The 18465-nt window shown below is 35.0% G+C and overlaps 1 protein-coding gene and 1 long non-coding RNA gene across 4 annotated transcripts; one reads left to right on the top strand and one right to left on the bottom strand.

The window, feature by feature from the left end:
* Positions 1-361: 361 nt before the first annotated feature.
* LOC132299701 (disease resistance protein RPV1-like) lies at positions 362-5168 on the bottom strand. The gene is made up of 6 exons (XM_059796469.1): positions 4474-5168; positions 3224-4337; positions 2782-3057; positions 2017-2691; positions 1264-1677; positions 362-1190 (listed from the first exon to the last, which is right to left on the bottom strand). The coding sequence occupies exons 1-6, from the start codon at positions 4935-4937 to the stop codon at positions 471-473; spliced, it is 3663 nt and encodes a 1220-aa protein (XP_059652452.1). The 5' UTR covers positions 4938-5168; the 3' UTR covers positions 362-470.
* A 2753-nt stretch (positions 5169-7921) lies between these two features.
* Positions 7922-17826, top strand: LOC132299700 (uncharacterized). Of its 3 annotated transcripts, none has more exons than XR_009480164.1 (6): positions 7922-8266; positions 11073-11374; positions 13334-13471; positions 13553-13987; positions 14077-17671; positions 17761-17826. It is a non-coding gene; the product is annotated as an uncharacterized LOC132299700 (long non-coding RNA). The 3 variants fall into 3 exon arrangements; XR_009480162.1 differs by lacking the exon at positions 17761-17826 and having other exon boundaries at positions 14077-14184; positions 17560-17637; XR_009480163.1 differs by lacking the exon at positions 17761-17826 and having other exon boundaries at positions 13553-13743; positions 13895-13987; positions 14077-16482.
* Positions 17827-18465: the final 639 nt, after the last annotated feature.

Here is an 18465-nt window from a genome sequence, read left to right as displayed (position 1 = left end):
CAAAACTGGCCAACAATCAGCGGTATATCCATTTTCGTCCACTCGATGGTAAATTCAATCAGCATTGCTTTATTTATGTTGGAATTCATTCTTTAATCGAGGATTGATGTTAATATTCGTGAAATTTGAATGTGTTCAATATGTGCATATTGTATGAAACCCCAACTTTCTAAGAGTTTGAAGCTGGTTTTAGAACCCTGTTTCAATTTTTAAACAATCTTGAAATGTAAATTCATTCAAAATGGTTGACGACATGATTATTCTGTTAATATGATTCCTTGTTGTGCATGCAATTGATGATTTGTGACTACAGAACCATAATGTGAATACGTAATTGTTTATATATATATATATATATATATTTGTCATGGGTTCTCACTGTTCGTGATTCTTTTAATTGAAAATGCCACCATATAGGTCATTCTTATTCTTATACAAAATAAAGCGAACTGTTCATAAAAATAAAATTTTCAAAGATTAAAAGATTTCTTAAACCTTTCCCATTGAAATTGCACCAAAGAGAGAGAGTCATCAGCAGCTTTCTTTTGATTCTCCAAAGTCCCAAGATTTGTCAACACCTGATTCCTGGATTTGCCAAGATTGATTAGACGGTATCGAAGGGTTGAATTTTCCTTCTCTGCAGCGCCCCTTGCTTCCTTGATTGAAACTAATTCGGCACTTAAGCGGTCTATATTTTCCTGAAGTGTTTTCTCCTTTTCAGTCAATTCCTGGACAAAAGCTTTTGAGGCCAAATATTTGGAGTTATCAATTATAACCTGTTCTCCAATGGTTGCCTTAGACTGTTTATTGCTTTCCAAGTTATTTTCAGTCTCTTTGAGCATGTAAGAAGAAGTTTGAAAGGTGCTGAGAATGGTTTGGAATTGAGCTTGGAAAATTTTGAGTTCATTCAATTCTTCAGTGCTCAAGTCTCCAGAATCCCTTAGAATGGACAACGCCTCATTAAATCGGTCTGGTTGTTCAGCCACATCCTCAAACATTCCTGAAAGAACCACTTTGAAATATTTTTTGGCTTCATCAATTGAAGCTTGTGAAATAGGGACTGATTGAGATTCTGTAGAAGCAGAAGCTAAAGGCCTGTCAGATTCAACAGCTAAGACCAAGTCGGAAATGAATTCATCAGGATCAACAGAAGGAGACAATGACACAGGTTGCTTGGTTGCATCAACTTCCTATAAAAGACAAAGTTGTATGAAAGACTGAATAATGATAAAGATGTCGAAGATTTAAACGTCGAATAAATACCTTCAAAACAGAAGCAGGACTCATTAAGCCAGCTGTGGGAACATTTGTCGATACCTTCTCTGGCGTTGTTCTGATTGGAGTAGGTGCTAAGATTTTGGGGTCAGCATCAGTTGGATTCCTTTCTTCAGCATCTGATTCTGTTGAAGTTTCAGAAGAGTTGGCAGGTTTCTCCTTTTGACTTTCGGTCTCTTCCTGGGACAAAGGTTTTGGAGCTTCAGTCTTTGATTTTTCTTCTTCAGTTGTTAGTTGTGAAGTTCCAACATTTTCAGTACCTTCATTTTCTTTGATTTTGGTACTTTCCTGTTCCTTATCTTCATCAACGGCTTTCTTCATTTCTAGCATTCTATTCAAGGGTTTCTTCATTTCTAGCATTCTATTCACTGCTTCTTTTGTTGCGAACGGTTTACATCCAATCTGAAATGATAAAGGTTAAGTAGCCAAAAATGAAGGTCAGAAACATAAAGCTAATAATGATTTACATTGCTCTTTTTGGCTGGCTGAATTTTTTCTAACTCATTCATTGTTAGGATTATAATGCTTATAGACTAATTTCAAAGACAAAAACACATAAATGTAATTCTAGATTATGGTTATTCCCTTCAACTTTATAAGTGTCTAGAAGGGATGATTTGCGTTTCATGGGCTAATGCTTAATTGGTTTCTAGTACCACACACACACATATATACATATATATATAGAGAGAGAGAGAGATAGACAGACAGACAGAGAGAGAGACAGAGAGAGTAGCATACCTGATAATAGTAGAGATTTCTTTTAACATCGTGTGCAACATTGTTGTCGACTAATTTGGGACAACCCTCAAAACTAAGGAATTGTAGTCTTGTTGCTCTCGATTCTATTGATATGATTTGCAATGACATGCAGTAGTTCGCACTGAATCCCAATAAGTTTGCCGGAAGCGCCGGAACTAATTCAAGCCATGGACAATAGTTAACATAGAGGGCCTTCAGTCGCAGAAGGTTCGTGAAGGTAGCTGGTAGGATAGAAAATTTGTTTCTGCTAAGATCCAAAAATTCCAAGGACATCAAACTACCAATTTCTTTGGGCACATATGTTATATTGCAGTCTTCCATAAATAATTCCTTGATATTACTTGATAACTGTAATGACGAAAAGCTTGATCTTTGTAAAAATGTTGGCCACTCTAATTTGGAGCAGCCGGACAATTTAAACTGAAGGAGAGACTTCAACATAAAAATGCTCAAGGGAATCTTCTGAAGATTCTGGCAATTCTTCAAATCCAAGACAACGAGATTTTTCAGGCATCCAATAGATTGGTGAACCTCTACCAGCTTTGTACAATCATCAAGCAACAATGTCTCAAGACTGGTGAACCCCGTAAAGTCCGGAGTTTTAATCAAGAAATAGGAATGACTGAGATTGAGGTATTTCAATTTGTCCAAAACCTGTCAGGAACAAAAAGAGGCAATAAATTTCCATGCATGTCATTCTATTAATTAAGTTTGTAGGAGATGAAAACAATAGTATCATCGTACCTTTGTTCCTTCCCAAACTTGTTTGAGGTTGCTATAGCTCAAGTCAACGGCAACCAGATTATCCATAACTAAGCTTGATGGTAAACATTTTGAAGAAAATCCTTTCCAAGATAGCCATACAAGTTTTTCAGAGAGATGTTCGTAGCTTCCAATTAGATGGACATAATTGAGATGAAGAAGTCTCAGCCTCACCATCTTTGTAAATGCTTCTGCATTTAGCTGTAGCTTCTCTGATTCTAGCGAGTTCAGGACTAAGCCTTGAATTGCATTCGTCCCCTGATGATAATAAAAAGCTGCAGATATAAGTAGATATATATATATATCTAACATTATGTTGAAAATAGGTTCACACCCCAGATTGTTAGTCTTTCTTGATGTGTTGTGTGTTCCTGCATTTTTATAGTGTCAAGATATGTAATTAATTCAGACATTGGGATCTTACTGTGTTAGTTCTCAGTACATCAAGAACGTCTTCATGATACCACAATCTACTACGTTTGCCGGGCTCTTCAAGGGATTCTTGTCGGACTATCTCTCTAGCCATGTCTTGAATCAGATCATGCATCTTCAGAAAGTTAAACCCAGCAAGCCTATCAATTCTTACAAGACAACGACGAGATAGAACCCCAATTCCAGATTCTGGGAAGAAACCGCAGCCTTCTAGTATTTTGATTGACAAATCTTGGTCCATTCCAACAAAAAAACATGCAATATGTAGGAATAGACCCTTCTGTTCATCATCAAGTGAATCGAAGCTCAGCTGAAGTTTTGCTTGAACATCATTATGAGGAATCTTTTTCAACTTCTTCAATGCACTTCTCCATTCAGGTACTTCTTGGTCAGACAAAAAGGAACCCAAAATTTCAAGAACTAAAGGAAGCCCCTTAGCATATCTCACTACTTCCTCAGAGAGGATCTTAAAGTCTTCTACAGGGTGGTCTTTCTTAAAGGCATGCCAACTGAAAAGTTGAAGAGATTCTTCCTTATTCAACTCGTCAAGCCTATACACCTCATCCACTTGAAGTGAACTTACTGATGACAAATCTCTAGTTGTTACTATGATTCTACTTCCTGGACGTAAAAAATCACAATTTATGGCTAACGCCCTCAATTGGCGGATGTTATCTACGTCATCAAGAACAAGAAGAACCCTTCGACACCATGCTCGCCGTTTTATTACCTCAATTCCATGATCCTCGCTTCTTATTCCATGATTTTCACCCATCCGTAGATCACAAAGAAGCTTTTCTTGTAATTTAACAAGGCCATTGGGTTGCTTCGAAGTTTGTCCAACATTTGCAAGAAAGCTACTGCTTTCAAACTCACGATGCATGCGATTATACATTGCCTTAGCAATTGTAGTCTTACCTATTCCCCCAATCCCCCATATGACAACAATCCTAACATCATCTCTATTTGACCCCAACTTTAGAAACTCACTCAGTTCTTGAACACGATACTGTATTCCAACTGGGTAGTCCGCAACACTTAGACATGTAGGATTTAATTTTTCTGCGACTTCTCCAACAACAATCTCAATAAACTTGGACTCACACCTGCAATATTTATGTTTTTAAAAAATGAAACTAAGCAATTATTATATGCAGAGAGGTGGAAGATGAAAATAAACGAGTGATCAAAGTGGTAATGTTTTAGATTGCTTTATTGAAGAGAAGAAAGAGAACTAATTACCCGTCGGCCACATTTTGCAGGACATAACCAGACAAATTGGCAGCCTCAGCTAGAGCCAACCTCCATTTCATCACCGATTCCAAGTTGAACTTCTTTTCGTGACTGGCAAATGCTTCTGCATAGCAACCCATCTGTGAGCGAACGTCGGTGGGTTGGACATCATAAAAGATGGGAATAACAATCTGATTGAGCGTCCTCTTGCAATCCATGATCTTCACTAATTCATCAAGGCACCATCTTGAGGAGGCATAGTTTTCGGAAAATATGATAACAGAAACCTTCGATTGCTCGATTGCTTTGAGCAATCCGGGACCAATTTCTTCTCCTCGTTTGAGTTTAGTGTCATCTCTGAATGTGTAAAAACCATGGCGCTCCAAAGCGGCCAAGAGGTGGCCTGTGAATTTCTTCCGACTATCAACACCGCTGAAAGACAAGAACACATCGTAAACGCAGGAAGCTGCCATTTTCAAAGCTGAGTCGACCAGATCAAATGACAGAATGCCATTGAATTTGAAAGAAATTAGGCATCCCAAGTCTCAAGTGTTTATGTCTGGTAAGTGGTGGTCAAGGTCCTTGACGCGTCTCAATGGGGGTTGGTCAGCAGTCGAAAACATTATGACTTTATGACACTGACAATTACAATGGTGGACCCAACATTATGACTTTATGGTCAGGTCCTTAGCTGTAACATGTTTTGATTGTTCAGGAGTGTCTCATATTGTAGTAGTTGATATTGGTACACCAACCAGTATTACCTACCGGTATTCATTTCATCATTATCTACCTAAATTATATAAATTATATTGGTCCACCGACCTGCCCTTTAATCTGACAATTATACCCCTTTGACTATAAAAGTCCTCTTGCAGCAACTTCTTCATCTTCTCTTTGGTTTTATAATTCTAGTACGAGAGATTATTCAACCTGGTGGTTCGAACTTCAGTCATGGTACTGGAGAGTGGAGATATAACAGTTCCATACAAGTGTACGAGTGCGCTGGAGGTGTGCGCTGAAGGTACTCTCGCTTTCGTCCGGCTTAAATCTTAATAATGTACACTGCACTGGAGCCGCTCTCACGCCTGCATTGTTTGACTTAAATCTTGATCCAAGATTCGCACATGAGCTCAAATTTATGCAAACAACATCTTAATTTTAATGAATACCTCATTTTAACTAGTTATGTGATCAATCCATAGTGTTTGAAGAGATGAATTGGATGCAATTTTTCATGTATATATTAATTTGCATAAAATCATGTAGAGCAATACTTTATCTAGAAAAACGAATGAATTTGATGAAATTAATTAATTTGACTCTCAAATGAAAACTTCGTTATTGAATTTAATTAATTTTGTAATTCCAATTTTTTTTTTTTTTTTTTTGAAAGGTTAGTGGATAAACCCAAATACAAAGTAGCCCATTGGCACAAAGCACACGCAAGCTTCTCACGTATAAAACGCACGTCGTGTTTGAAAAAAGGTCCATAAGGAGGAGAGAATTAATTCCTCTCAAATCAATCCATACATTTTTTTTTTTTTATGTAATTAAATTCAAATTGCTAAATTTAGACTATACTTTGCATTGATTTGAAACTCCTCAATCTACCAATCTTCTCTCTCGGTATGTTACACACAAATCAAGGGAGAATTCAACATGAAAATGATAAGACTATGTTAAGCAGCATATATAGAATTGCAGTTTTAGAATTAAAGAAAAAATAATTCAAAATTGAATAAAAAAAATTTCAATTCTACTAATTCCAATTCCATGCAGCCAAATATAGCCTTGGGAGAATTCTCTGAAGGTTCTGACAATTCTTCATATCCAAGACAATAAGATTTTTCAGACATCCAATAGATTGGTGAACGTTTACTAGCTTTGTACAATTATTAAGCAATAATTTCTAAAGACTGTTCAATCCCATGAAGTCTGGAGTCTCGATCAAGAAATAAGAATGACTGAGATTGAGGTATTTCAATTTGTACAAAACCTAACAACAACAAAAAGAAAAATAGATTTCCATGCACGTCATCCTATTAATTAAATTTGAAGGAGATGAAAATAGTAATAGTAGTATCATCGCACCTTTGCTCCTCTCCAGACTTCCTTGAGCTTGCCATAGCTCTAGTCAATCGCAACTAGATTATCCATAACATCTACCCTGCCGGAACAGGTTGCCTTGCAAGTCTTCCAGAGAGATGTCTGTAGCTTCCACTTAATCTGCCATTTTCAAAGCTCAAACAAGAGATCAAATGACAGAATACCAAATCATATATATAACACTGAATTTGAAAGGAATTAGGACTCTCAACTGTTTATGTTGTGACTTGTGAGTGAAGGTCTTTCGGGATGGATGGAGTAATACAGGAGAGTTAAATACAACGGTTAAAATCATAAAACCCCTCTATTGTTTTCAAAAACTTTAAACTAACCCCTCAACTGAAGAAACTATCATATTACTCTCTTAATGTTTAAAAAAGTCTATCAACCACTCCCTCCCGTTAGTTTCCCGTTTAAAACTAATAGAATCGTGCAACAGTTGCATCATTTTGTCGACCAAAATAACCTTATAATTTATAATGACAGAATTACCCTTCTTACATTATCAATTTCAGTTTAATAAAATATTTATATATTATCAAGCACATTATTATTTTTTTCTAAGTTTTGTTAAATATAGAAGAGGAATTGTAAATAAAAATAAAATAATGTAGAAGAGGAAGTTGAGCTCTATTTCTACCCGCCATTAATACTAATGAAGGTGATATATGAATCACATGCTATAAAATGTTTTTCACTCCCCCTCACAATAATTTATTAGGAGTTTAGCTATATTACCCATAGATTTTGACAAAATTACTCTGACACCTCTTGTTGAAGTTAAAACTGTTAACTTTTGTAATGAAAGTACAAAAATGTCCTTGAGCAAAAAAAAAAAAACTAAATATAAACTTATTTACATATATTTTATTACTAGTGTATTATAAATTTTTAATTCTACATATATATCAATCTGAAATTTAATTACTATATTAATTTAGTTTTAAAAGCTTGGTAACTAATTTTTGTAAATTTTACACTTAAAAATAAAATTATGTGATTATAAAATTTAATTTTAAAAGCTTGCTTGATAAATAAATAAAAATTGGTTATATATACATATTATATTAATTAAGTGTTAAAATATTAAGGGTATTTTGCTTTGAAATTTTATGGTTCATTTAACAGTATTAATAAAGTTAATTTTATCATTTTATTTTGTATAAGGGTATTTTTAGAAATTTAAAATTACAAATTAACGGCAAGGGTGTTAGAGTTGAGTCAATCAAATTTCAGAAAGACTGAAGAAAAAAATTTCACAACTTTAAGTCGAGGGTAATTAAGACAAACCTTATGAGAGGTCAGACTAATTTACCCTATTTATTATTATTATTATTATTTTTTGTTGACTCTCTCTTCTCGCGTATAATAATACAGTGAGCAGAGTTTACCCTCTCGTTTGCTTAGACTCAGCCTTCCGTTACATGCATAAACATTCGCCTTACGTTTACATTTCAGATAGAAATCGAAACCCTAGCTTCATAGTGAAGTAGTCAGGATCTTTTCTCTCTGTTACCAACATTTTCAATCCAGAGCTTCATGTACATTTTAGAGAGAAATCGAAACCATAATTGCCAACCCAGCTGTTGAGTTCGTTAATCGGTCTGTTCTATTTGATTTTGGAGGTAAATCGATATTGATTTGTCAAAACTGGCCAACAATCAGTGTTATATTCATTTTTGTCCGCTCGAAGGTAAATTCCATCAGCATTGCTTTGGTTTTGTTGGAATTCATGCTTTAATTGGGGATTGATGTTTATTCGTGATATTTGAATTTGTTCAATTTAATAGGTGCATATTGTATGAAACCCAAGCTTTCTAAGAATTTGAAGCTGGTTTTGAACTCTGTTTCAATTTTTAATTGATCTTGACATATGATTCCTTGTTCTGCATGCAATTGATTATTTGTGGCTACAGAACCATAATGTGAATATTTAAAATTTAGATATATATATTATATATATATTTGTCGTAGCTTCTGACTGTTTGCGATTCTTTTAATTGAAAATGCCACTATAAAAAGGACACTTTTCTTTAGAAGAAGGGGGTGATTACAATTTTAAGAATCAACAGTGGAAGCTAGCTTTCAGAATTTGTGGTTATTATTATTATTATTATTTAAAAAAAAAAAAATCAGCATTTTCTATATAGTAATTTTGCAGAAACAAATAAAGCCTTCCCGACAACTTTCATTAAGAAGGCATTCTTCATTGAATTTGCTTCAAACATGCCCGATTGGCTAAATGAACATTGTCTCGAAACTTTAGCCACCAGTAGGGTATACTTTCAAACTGTGGAGAACATCTAGTTGTTGTAACCGTAGATATTGATTCATATTCAAATGATAAATGCAGTCAAAGTGCATGTACAAACTGATGGAGGACATTGATATGGAAGAAAAGAAAAAAGAAAAAAAAAAACAATAGATATCAGTTCTAGCACGGACCTAGTATATGGTCAGTGGGGGTAATTGCCCCCACTGATATATATAAGTATATATATATATATTAGTATTTATACTAGCGATTTTTCCTTTTCCGAATTATATACCTATGAAATTTTAATATCCCCCAACAAAAAAAAAAAAAATCCACTATTGCACCACCTCACACAATTTCATGGGTCCGTTGATGAGCTCATGGTGTGCTCTTCTCTGCACTACATGCAGTCAAAGGGGACAAATTCACACCAAATACTTCTGGTCCCAGTGGCTAGAAAGCATGAGTTAACAAGGAGTGGGAATGTGGGAATGTGGGAATGTGGGATGTGATGTCCAACAAAGCCCATAAATGTATATAGAACGTGTAGAACTTGATTGTTTGTGCACACAGCTATACAAGTTCTACACGTTCTATGTACATGTATCTGCAGATGTAATATTTATATACATTAGTCATTACTCTCTCCTAAACCTTCATATCATACCTATATATATTTATACGTATGCTACTGTTCTTTCTGATGTATAACTTTTTATACTAGTTTTGCCTTGAATTTGATTTAATGGACGATTATTGTACTAGTTCATTGTATTTAATTTTTTATGAGATTATTTAATTTTTACAAGTGTATACATTTGGTCCGAATTTTTGAACGCTTGGCTGAATTTTGGGTATAATTGATTGTTTAACTTTTGAATTATTTTGATTTTCATATTTTTTTTAAATGTTCTTAAATTTAGGGTTTCATGGTTCATGTGAAGTGAACAAAAGTCTCGCAATATTTTTACTTTTATCTAAGATGATTGAACCCGAACTTGCATTTGCTAACAAAAATTTCAGTAATTTGTTAGAAGCTCTTTTTTTTCTTTCTTGCATAACCTGGCCATATTTATCCGATCAAGCCCATTTCATTACTTATAAAAAAATAGATAATACAAGAATTGCAATTAGTGGTTTAAGATTGCACTAAATTGCTTCACATCACATACCTTCACCTTCTTGGATATTGAATTAGTGTTGGATTCTTTGTTCTAACTAAATGCTGTTTCTTTACTCAGTTTCTGATTAATTGAGATTAATTTCCATTAGGAGAAGAGTCTTTGTAGTGAAAAATAAATTATTGAGGGTATGCTAACATGTAAAGTAATTCTTTATCTTCCATAAAAAGGACTAGTATTTTCTCTTTCATGTAGGCATTAGTTACAAAGAATCAGCTTGCCATTTGCTCACAAAATTTAATGCAGGGAATACAAAATAACACTACTTGCATTTAGTCTATAAACTGCTCGCCTTTGTAGCCAACTTTAGACTCTTAAGTAAGCTTTAGAGATCAGCTTTTTCTCATCCCTTATTCTTGGATTGACAAATCGATGTGTTTTTGTTATTGGATAGACTGCAATTATTTGGATGTTGAACTTATGCTAATGTTTTCTTTAACTGATGCTTTATTTTATAATCTTTAGTAGTGTCAGTAGGCATATAAGATCTTGTTTACAAAGAATGATAGTCTTTGAAATAGAATATGGAAGTTTGTTGGTTTGGTATTTTAATTTTGGTAAAACATTGCAGTGATTCTAGTGAATACATCAGATTACCCAAGTGAGATCCAACTCTCTCTCAATTATTGGTCATAATATTGGTGCTCTCAATGCCAACTCCATTAAGCTATTCTCACTCGTTTCCTTTGTATACTAGTGATGATCACTGAATTATGGCTATAATTGTAGATTTTATTACATATATTCTTTCATAAATAATAAGGATGATGATCATTTCCACTTTAATTTCTCTATGTTTGATCGAATATTGCTGGTCATCCCCCTGTAACTGCTTTCGTTTATCTATTTATTACTATTCCAATGCTTTTGTGTTGATTGTTAATGATGAAAACAGATCCCTATTCTCACCTTCTTGGCTTCTTACATCACATGGCTACAGATCCTTATCTGGATTTTTTTTTTTGGCTTTACCATGGATAAGCATGGAAATGAAAGCATGATGGTTTAAACTTAGTATTATGGTTTATAATTATCTAATTTGGTATTGTTGGAATTTTCAGGAAATATGAGGCGTACTAAGAAAGCCAAATGTGCTAAGGGCTCCATGACAAGTGGAGCACAAGAGACACTGCAGAAGCAACCTCATATGGTCCAACCAAGTTCTAGTGGACAGTGGATTCATCAGGCTGTCTCCATGCAAACACAACAAATTGGCTTGGTGCAAACTCAACAGAGTAGCTCCATACAAACTCAACAACTTTCCGCATGCAAATGCAGCAGTTGTTACATACACAAAGCAAGTTTAGTTCCATTCTAGAACAGTCGAGCCCATCTCAATATTGCAGTACTGCTGAAGCTGAAGGTATACTGATACATATGTCTTCCTTTTAATGAAAACCTAAATAGATCAGAATATACATATTGAAGGCAGTTTGGGATAAGAAAAGGCATTCTGTTGCTTGACTTAGACGCGCTTAATTACTTCTATTAATCTTTGGTTATGTCACATGCACTTGCAAATTCCAGCTTATTGTATATTTTATTATATTGTTTAGCTGTGAATTGTAGTCTCTTCTGATATGGATTTTGCAGCTATTCTGTAATTTTAGTGCTCTCATTGGTGTTGTTTGTTTCAATTTTAATTAGGGTTAAGTGCACTAAAGCCCCTTGAACTTTCTTCTCTTTCTCAAAAAACCCCCTTGAACTATCAAAGAGACACTTAACCCCCTAAACTATCACCTTTGTTGCAAAAATTCCAAAATTGTTAACTTTCCGTCTCATATTTAACCATGTGCCTGGGTCAAAATTTAAAATTCCATATATACCCTTAGGACTGTTAGACCATATATATACACACACACATGCCTTTTATATATATATACATATATATATTTGAACGAAAATTCTCAAATTGAAGAAACCATAAAAATCTTTCTTAGCAAAGAATTGTGAGAACCATATTGATTCTCTCTCTCTCTCTTTCTCAATCTTCAGCTCGCTCTTACTCTCTTTCTGCATCTTCATTTTCATTTGCGGGAACCATACTCAGTTTTTGTGTACATGTTTTCAACTCATTTGCATCACATTCTCTTTCTTCCCGTTGACGCAATCAAACCCATAACTACACAGACCCCGATCTCATCAAAGCTACTGATCGGAATGTCGACAGAGACAATCCCTTTTCTGAGCAGATTGTTCTCTTTTTGAGCACTCTTCGAAGTAACAGTGTTATCTTCTCAACCACCTCAATGCCTTATCCTTTTAAAAATTTAAGCCCCTCACCAACAGAGTGTTCCTCTGTTTTTTGTCATTCTTTGGTCAACAAACCAATCACAAGATGATGGATATACATATATATATATACACACACACACATATATGTAGAAAATTAAAAATCCCTAGTTGATGACAAGAACTCCCCCTGGATTTTATTGTGCTTTTTTTTCTCTCTCACTGGTCTTTCGCTTAACCTCCACTTCTGCCACTCCGCAACCACCATTCAACCATCAATTTGGGTTAGAAAAATTGAAATCCTCATGTGATAATTCCTTCATGAGTGAAACAATAAAATATAAAGAGAAAAAAATGAATGGATGAAATCGATCATGACAGGAAAAGGGAGAATTAGGGAAGAGTTGGTTGCAACATAATCCTCTTTGCAAGTTAACAAGGAACAATTTGGTGTGTGTGTGTGTATCTATATATATATATATATATATATATATTGGCACTAGAGGTGGATATAACCGAAAATATCATATACTTTTTTTGTATTATGATAAGGTGGTGATGTGCTGTCATTTTTTAACTGGTCAGTATGATTGCTGTGCCACGTCAGCATATCAAGTTGAAAAATGAAAGAAAAGTTGTAGTTCAACTTAAGGGCAGAAAGGTAAATTACTTTTTATATTAACGGTTGGTTAACAGATTGTCCCAGAGTGCAACAATCATATAGTTTAGGGGGTTATTTTTAGTTAAGGGGGGTTTATTGCAATCGGGTCATAGTTTAGGGGGGTTTAGTGCACTTAACCCTTTTAATTATAGTTGCAACTGTATAAGTTCTTAATGTACTTGTTAGGTTTGCTTCAGTCACTAATAAGTTGCTACTTGTTAATTTGTTTGCTTCATTTTTAATTGGTTAGTTCATTATTCATTTCTGCTCGTATATGTTTATAATACATATATATATATATATATATAGCATCTAATACGTATTTCTTTTTGCCAGTATAGTAAGAAGTATATATTATTATTTTTTTAGATATTGAAAATATTCATGAATCAGGTAACTCATTTTCTTCCTTTTAATGAATTGGGACAGCCCATTGAAAAAGAAGGTGGCACTTTGGGTCAATTTCTAGGTACTATAGCACGGAGCACTGAGTTGCTGCCCCTGCATTTTACTGATTGGAGGAATTTACGGTATCAGCTTTAAGAAAACGTTTGGAAGATAGTCTTGGTATGAAGCATCATATAATTTTTTTCCTATATTATATTAGTAATGTTAACATTGATGGCAATTTGTTTGCATTTGATGTAGGGAAAAATTTGAGATTCCAGACTATGTTAAAACATGGGTCCTGCAATTGATGGGTAGGAAGTGGAAGAACTTCGAAGAAGCATTACAAGACACATGAGACTGGTGAACAGTAATTGGCAGATTGTGACGACCGAGTCCTGCCACAGCAGTGGCAGACCCTAGTTCAATTTTGGAACTCAGGCAAAGGACAGGTGTGAAAAAAATCTCAGTTTCTGCAGCAACCAATTGAAAATTTTCTCAGTTTCTACTACCACTGGACACCAACAAATAAAATAATCTGTCAGCCCTATTTTCAAAGCCTTGTACTGATTGCTATCTTTAATACGTTTTTCTTATTTTTAGGAGCGTAGCATTACTAATACTGCCAATCTTTCTAAGCAAAAAAATATACACATAGCAGGGTCAAAAAGCTTTGCACAAATACGTGAGGAGGAGGTAAGCTATTTTGTTCATTAAGTGTAGCAGCATTGGTAGTCTGAGATCCAAATAATTATTCTAAACTTCAATGTTATTCTCTGTCTCAGAACAGCATAAGAAGAGGCCTAATGGAGAGGAACCAACCCAGGCAGATATGTATATACTGACGCACAATGGATGGATGACCAATGGATGGAGCATCTGCAGAAATTATTGTAAGTTAAATATTATGAAGCATCTGCATAACTTGGGAATAAGGTTTTTTCACTTATAAAAATGTCAAAATTCGACTGACATGAAAGGTAATTTTATGAATAAAACAGATAAAATCCATTCCAGTTAAAGGTCACAGTGGTTACTGTACTGCTTGGGCAATTAGCTCTGTCTGGCAGACGAGAAAGTGTAAGAAAAGAAACTGTAGTTGCAATTTTACTTTCACAAAAACTAGGTGCCCTAAAAAATACACCCATACTTGGCTTAGCTGAAACAGATTGATTTTTTTATAGAAAACTACAAAGATATGATAGATCAAAATTTGGTTTCTTATACTTAGTTTAGTTTCTCAGCAACCAAACACTTACCTTTTCCCTGAGAATGTGATGAGATGATTCAGAACAAGAAACGAAGGATAAGGAAAAAAAGAAAAGACTAAAAATATAGAGAATGTAAGCGTTATCCATCAAACTATTATTACTGCAGAGAAAATCTTCATATCTTAAATCTTAAAGGGAGAAATAGAGTTTTATAGAAGTGGAAGTTTGAAATCAACATGGTCAAATCTCCATTTCAGCATATTATTTCCAAAATTTCTAGACGCCCCATTGAGTGTTGATTTATAATATTATTTTTCTTACAGTTTCGGTACCATTAGTAAAGTAAAGATCCTTTAGGCTTTGAGATACACCACATTTTGTACCACCGCAGAGGATCCGAATGCGGACGTATTGGCGTAATAAAGAAATTCATTTATTGCTTTGTGGCTTTGTTTTTTAGTTTTATTTTTGTAAATTTAAAAGAAGCAAAAATCGGGCAATAGTACGAATTGAATCTATTTACCCCCCTCTAGATATTTTTAAAGTATAATTCCGTAACCATTCCATGTAAATAACTCACTATTTCCTCCAGAACCAGGTAATTTTGCTTGTAATTTTGATATCCCATAGAGTCTTGTGCTTGATCAGATATTTGTGAGTCCAAATCTTCCAAAAGCTGTCATCGTTTACCTGTAATGATGCGTCTTAATATTCAAGCTTTGTTCCACATTTGGATGTTAGGTATTCCTAGTCCTCCATTTTCCTTTGGCCTGCACACTTCTTCCCAAGTAACTTTTGCCCTAAACTTGCCCATAGAAATCTTTGGAGAATGTTGTCAATTTTATTGCAAACTGATAAGCAGGTTTGTCCGTAAATGTGATACAAAACAAAGTAGACTGAATCAATTGTAGCCTTCCTACAAAAGAAAGAGCTCTTGCAATCTGATTAGTAATTCTTGAGAGCATGATGTCAATGAGTGACTGGCAATCAGCTGCACTAAGCCTGATTGTAACAAGAGGAATACCAAGATATCTAAATGGTAAAATGCCACAACTGAAATAAGGAGCATATATCATTCTTTGAGGTGCTAGAGACAGAACTGGAGTAAAGATGGACTTTATTGGGATTGGGGTAAAGGCCAGACAGGTTTGAGAATGTGTCAAGTGCTTTCTTAAGGGTTCTTGTTGACTGAATTTCCCCATCATCATCAGCAAATGAAATGTGGGAAATCCTCAAGACTTTACATCTTCAATGAAAGGTAAATTATAGATTATTGGATGTCAAGATATTGGTATTTTGAGGAGAAGCAGTCCATTGCAATCACAAATAGGTAGGGGGATAGAGGATCCCTAGCCTCAAGCCTTTAATACTATTGAAAAATCCACATAATTCTCCATCTACAGAAACCGAAAATGATGCTGAAGAAATACAAGTTTTAACCCAAGAAATGAACACCATTGGGAAATTCATGAGCTCAAGAAGGTTAATTAGAGACTGCCAGTTTAGGTTATCATAGGCTTTGTTGATATCAACCTTTAGGGTGCATCTAGGTGAGTAAAGGTTTCTATGATATTCCCTTAACAACTCTTGAGCTACAATGATATTATCCCCAATCTATGCTACTAATTTGAACATGGTATTTTTTTTGGAAACCAATATTATTAGAAGTCTATATTAGGCCTTTTTTTCCAATTATTATTTGCTTGATTTAGGAAATATGTTATTTCCTTCTTCTTCTTTTTTTCTACCAAGGATCAATTTAGGGCCTAGAACCCTATCATCTCGTATCAGATATCTGAGCCCTCCCATCTCTTTCTATTTTATTAATTATCTTCGAGTTCATTAGTGTCCTCAATATGACCAGTTAAGGAACTCGAAGAACAAGTTGCTGCTGTTACTAATGAGATCAAAAGGATTAATCGACACAAACCTAAAGTTAATTATTACTACTAATAGATTGTTTCAATAAAGTGGTTGCTTCATTGCTCTAAGAGCCATTTTCTCATGCTTTGTAGTGCTATTCGTATCCACTAATTAGTTTTATGCTTATAGATCATATCACACAATCTCCACTGCCATTTACTATGAAAAATTATACATAGTCGGCCTATAGGAGCCAAATATTGCTCTGAATCCATCCAACGTGGCATAGGCATGTCATCTGCTCTTCAGACGTCTGATTACAAGTCCATTTCTCTTAACCATCAATCTTAAAAGGTGAGGAAATGTCATTAGAATCGGTCCCTCATCAAGAAATTCATAATCCGATACCTGTACCGCAAGCACATTTTCATTTACTAAAGGAATATCTGAGGCATTAGCGATTGAGTGATGTGAGGCATCATAAATATACGAGTCGGGATACTTCTCTTCACCCTGGTAAACCAGACTAACCCCACACTTCTTCACCCGCCAACAATAGAGTATTGATTCTAGTTCTATCACCACTTCATCTCCGCCATGCAACTCCCCCTCCCCCAATTCAAGTTGATGGCTCTGAATTGGTATGTAGGAGAGCCACATATTATGCTCGAAACTTGGAATTGATCCCCTAGAATCACCATCTTGATTGAAGCTGCAGCCAGTAAAAGAACCACAGAGAATAAACCCTTGAATTATCTGACCCAAGGGCTGAGGGATCCGAAAATGTAAGACTCCTCCCTCACACTCGTAGTTGCACCACCTTGGAAACTCGCTCTCAGAAAGAAAAATGTTGAACTCACCTTGTTCCCGCAGTCCCTGCAGCTCAAATAAGTATAGTGATCAGTCCAAACGACCTGACCTATGCGATTCAAATGCTTCTTTTTGCTAGCTCTTTTTTTTTTATGTATAATCAAAACATGAACATTTGTCATTTAAAATAATAAGCCTGGTTTTTAGTACTATATACATATATATAGGAAAAAGAAAACAGAGTAGCATACCTGATAACGGAGGAGATTTCTTCTAAAATTATATGCAAAATTGTTGTTGACTAATTTGGGACAACCGTAAAAAATCATGAATGGTGATTCTTCTACTTTTGATTCCATTGATATGCTTTGCAATGATGTGCAGTAGATTGCATTCAATCTCAATAAATTCACTGGAAGAGCCGGAACTGATTCAAGCCGAGTACATTGGTTTACAGTTAGGGACTTTAGTAGCGGAAGGCTAGTGGTGGTAGTTGGTAGGTTAGAAATTTTGTTTCTACTAAGATTCAAAAATTCCAGGGACACCAAACTACCAATTTCACTGGGCACATATGTTATATTGCAGTTTTTCAAATATAATTTCCTGATGCTGGATGATAACTGTAACGACGCAAAGCTTGATTGAGGTGGCGATCTTCGAAAAAATGTTGGCCATTTTAATTTGGAGCAGCCGGACAGATTGAAATCATGGAGACAATTCAACATGAAAATGCTAAGGGGAAATTTCTCAAGATTTGGGCAATTCTTCATTTTCAAGACAAGAAGGTTTTTCAGACGTCCAATAGATGGGTGAACCTCTGTTAGCTTTGTACAATCATTAAGCAACAATTCCTCAAGACTGGTGAACCCCGTGAATTCCGGAGTTTTGATCAAAAAATAGCAATGACCGAGATTCAGATATTTCAATTTATACAAAACCTACAAGGAACACAAAGGGATAACAAATTTATATGCTTGTCATTCGATTAATTAAGTTTGAAGGAGATGAAAACAGTAGCATCCTCGTACCTTTGTTCCTCTCCAAAGTTGTTTGAGCTTGCTATAGCTCAAGTCAACGGCAACCAGATTATCCGTAATTAAGGTTGATGGTAAATATTATAAGGAAAATCCTTTCCAAGATAACCATACAAGTCTTCCAGAGAGATGTAAGCTTCCACTTAGATGGACATTATTGAGATGAAGCAGTCTCAGCCTCTCTATCCTTGTAAACGTCTTCGCATTTAGTTGCAACTCTTCTGATTCTGAGAAGTTCAGGACTAAGCCTTGAACT

This window comes from Cornus florida, unplaced genomic scaffold (genome assembly GCF_030987335.1).
Source record: "Cornus florida cultivar Cherokee Brave unplaced genomic scaffold, ASM3098733v1 CherokeeBrave_3.0.0_Hap2_Chr03, whole genome shotgun sequence".
Taxonomy (NCBI): Eukaryota; Viridiplantae; Streptophyta; class Magnoliopsida; order Cornales; family Cornaceae; genus Cornus; species Cornus florida.
The sequence above is the reverse complement of the archived record's forward strand: the minus strand, read 5'-3'. Positions and strand labels throughout refer to the sequence as shown.

Coding starts and splice junctions, on each gene's coding strand:
- LOC132299701 (XM_059796469.1), bottom strand. CDS start 4,937: ATGGCAGCTTCCTGCGTTTACGATGTGTTCTTGTCTTTCAGCGGTGTT. Junction 2,692..2,781: donor AAGTTTGGGAAGGAACAAAG/GTACGATGATAC, acceptor TGTTCCTGACAG/GTTTTGGACAAATTGAAATA. Junction 1,191..1,263: donor GTCCTGCTTCTGTTTTGAAG/GTATTTATTCGA, acceptor TGTCTTTTATAG/GAAGTTGATGCAACCAAGCA.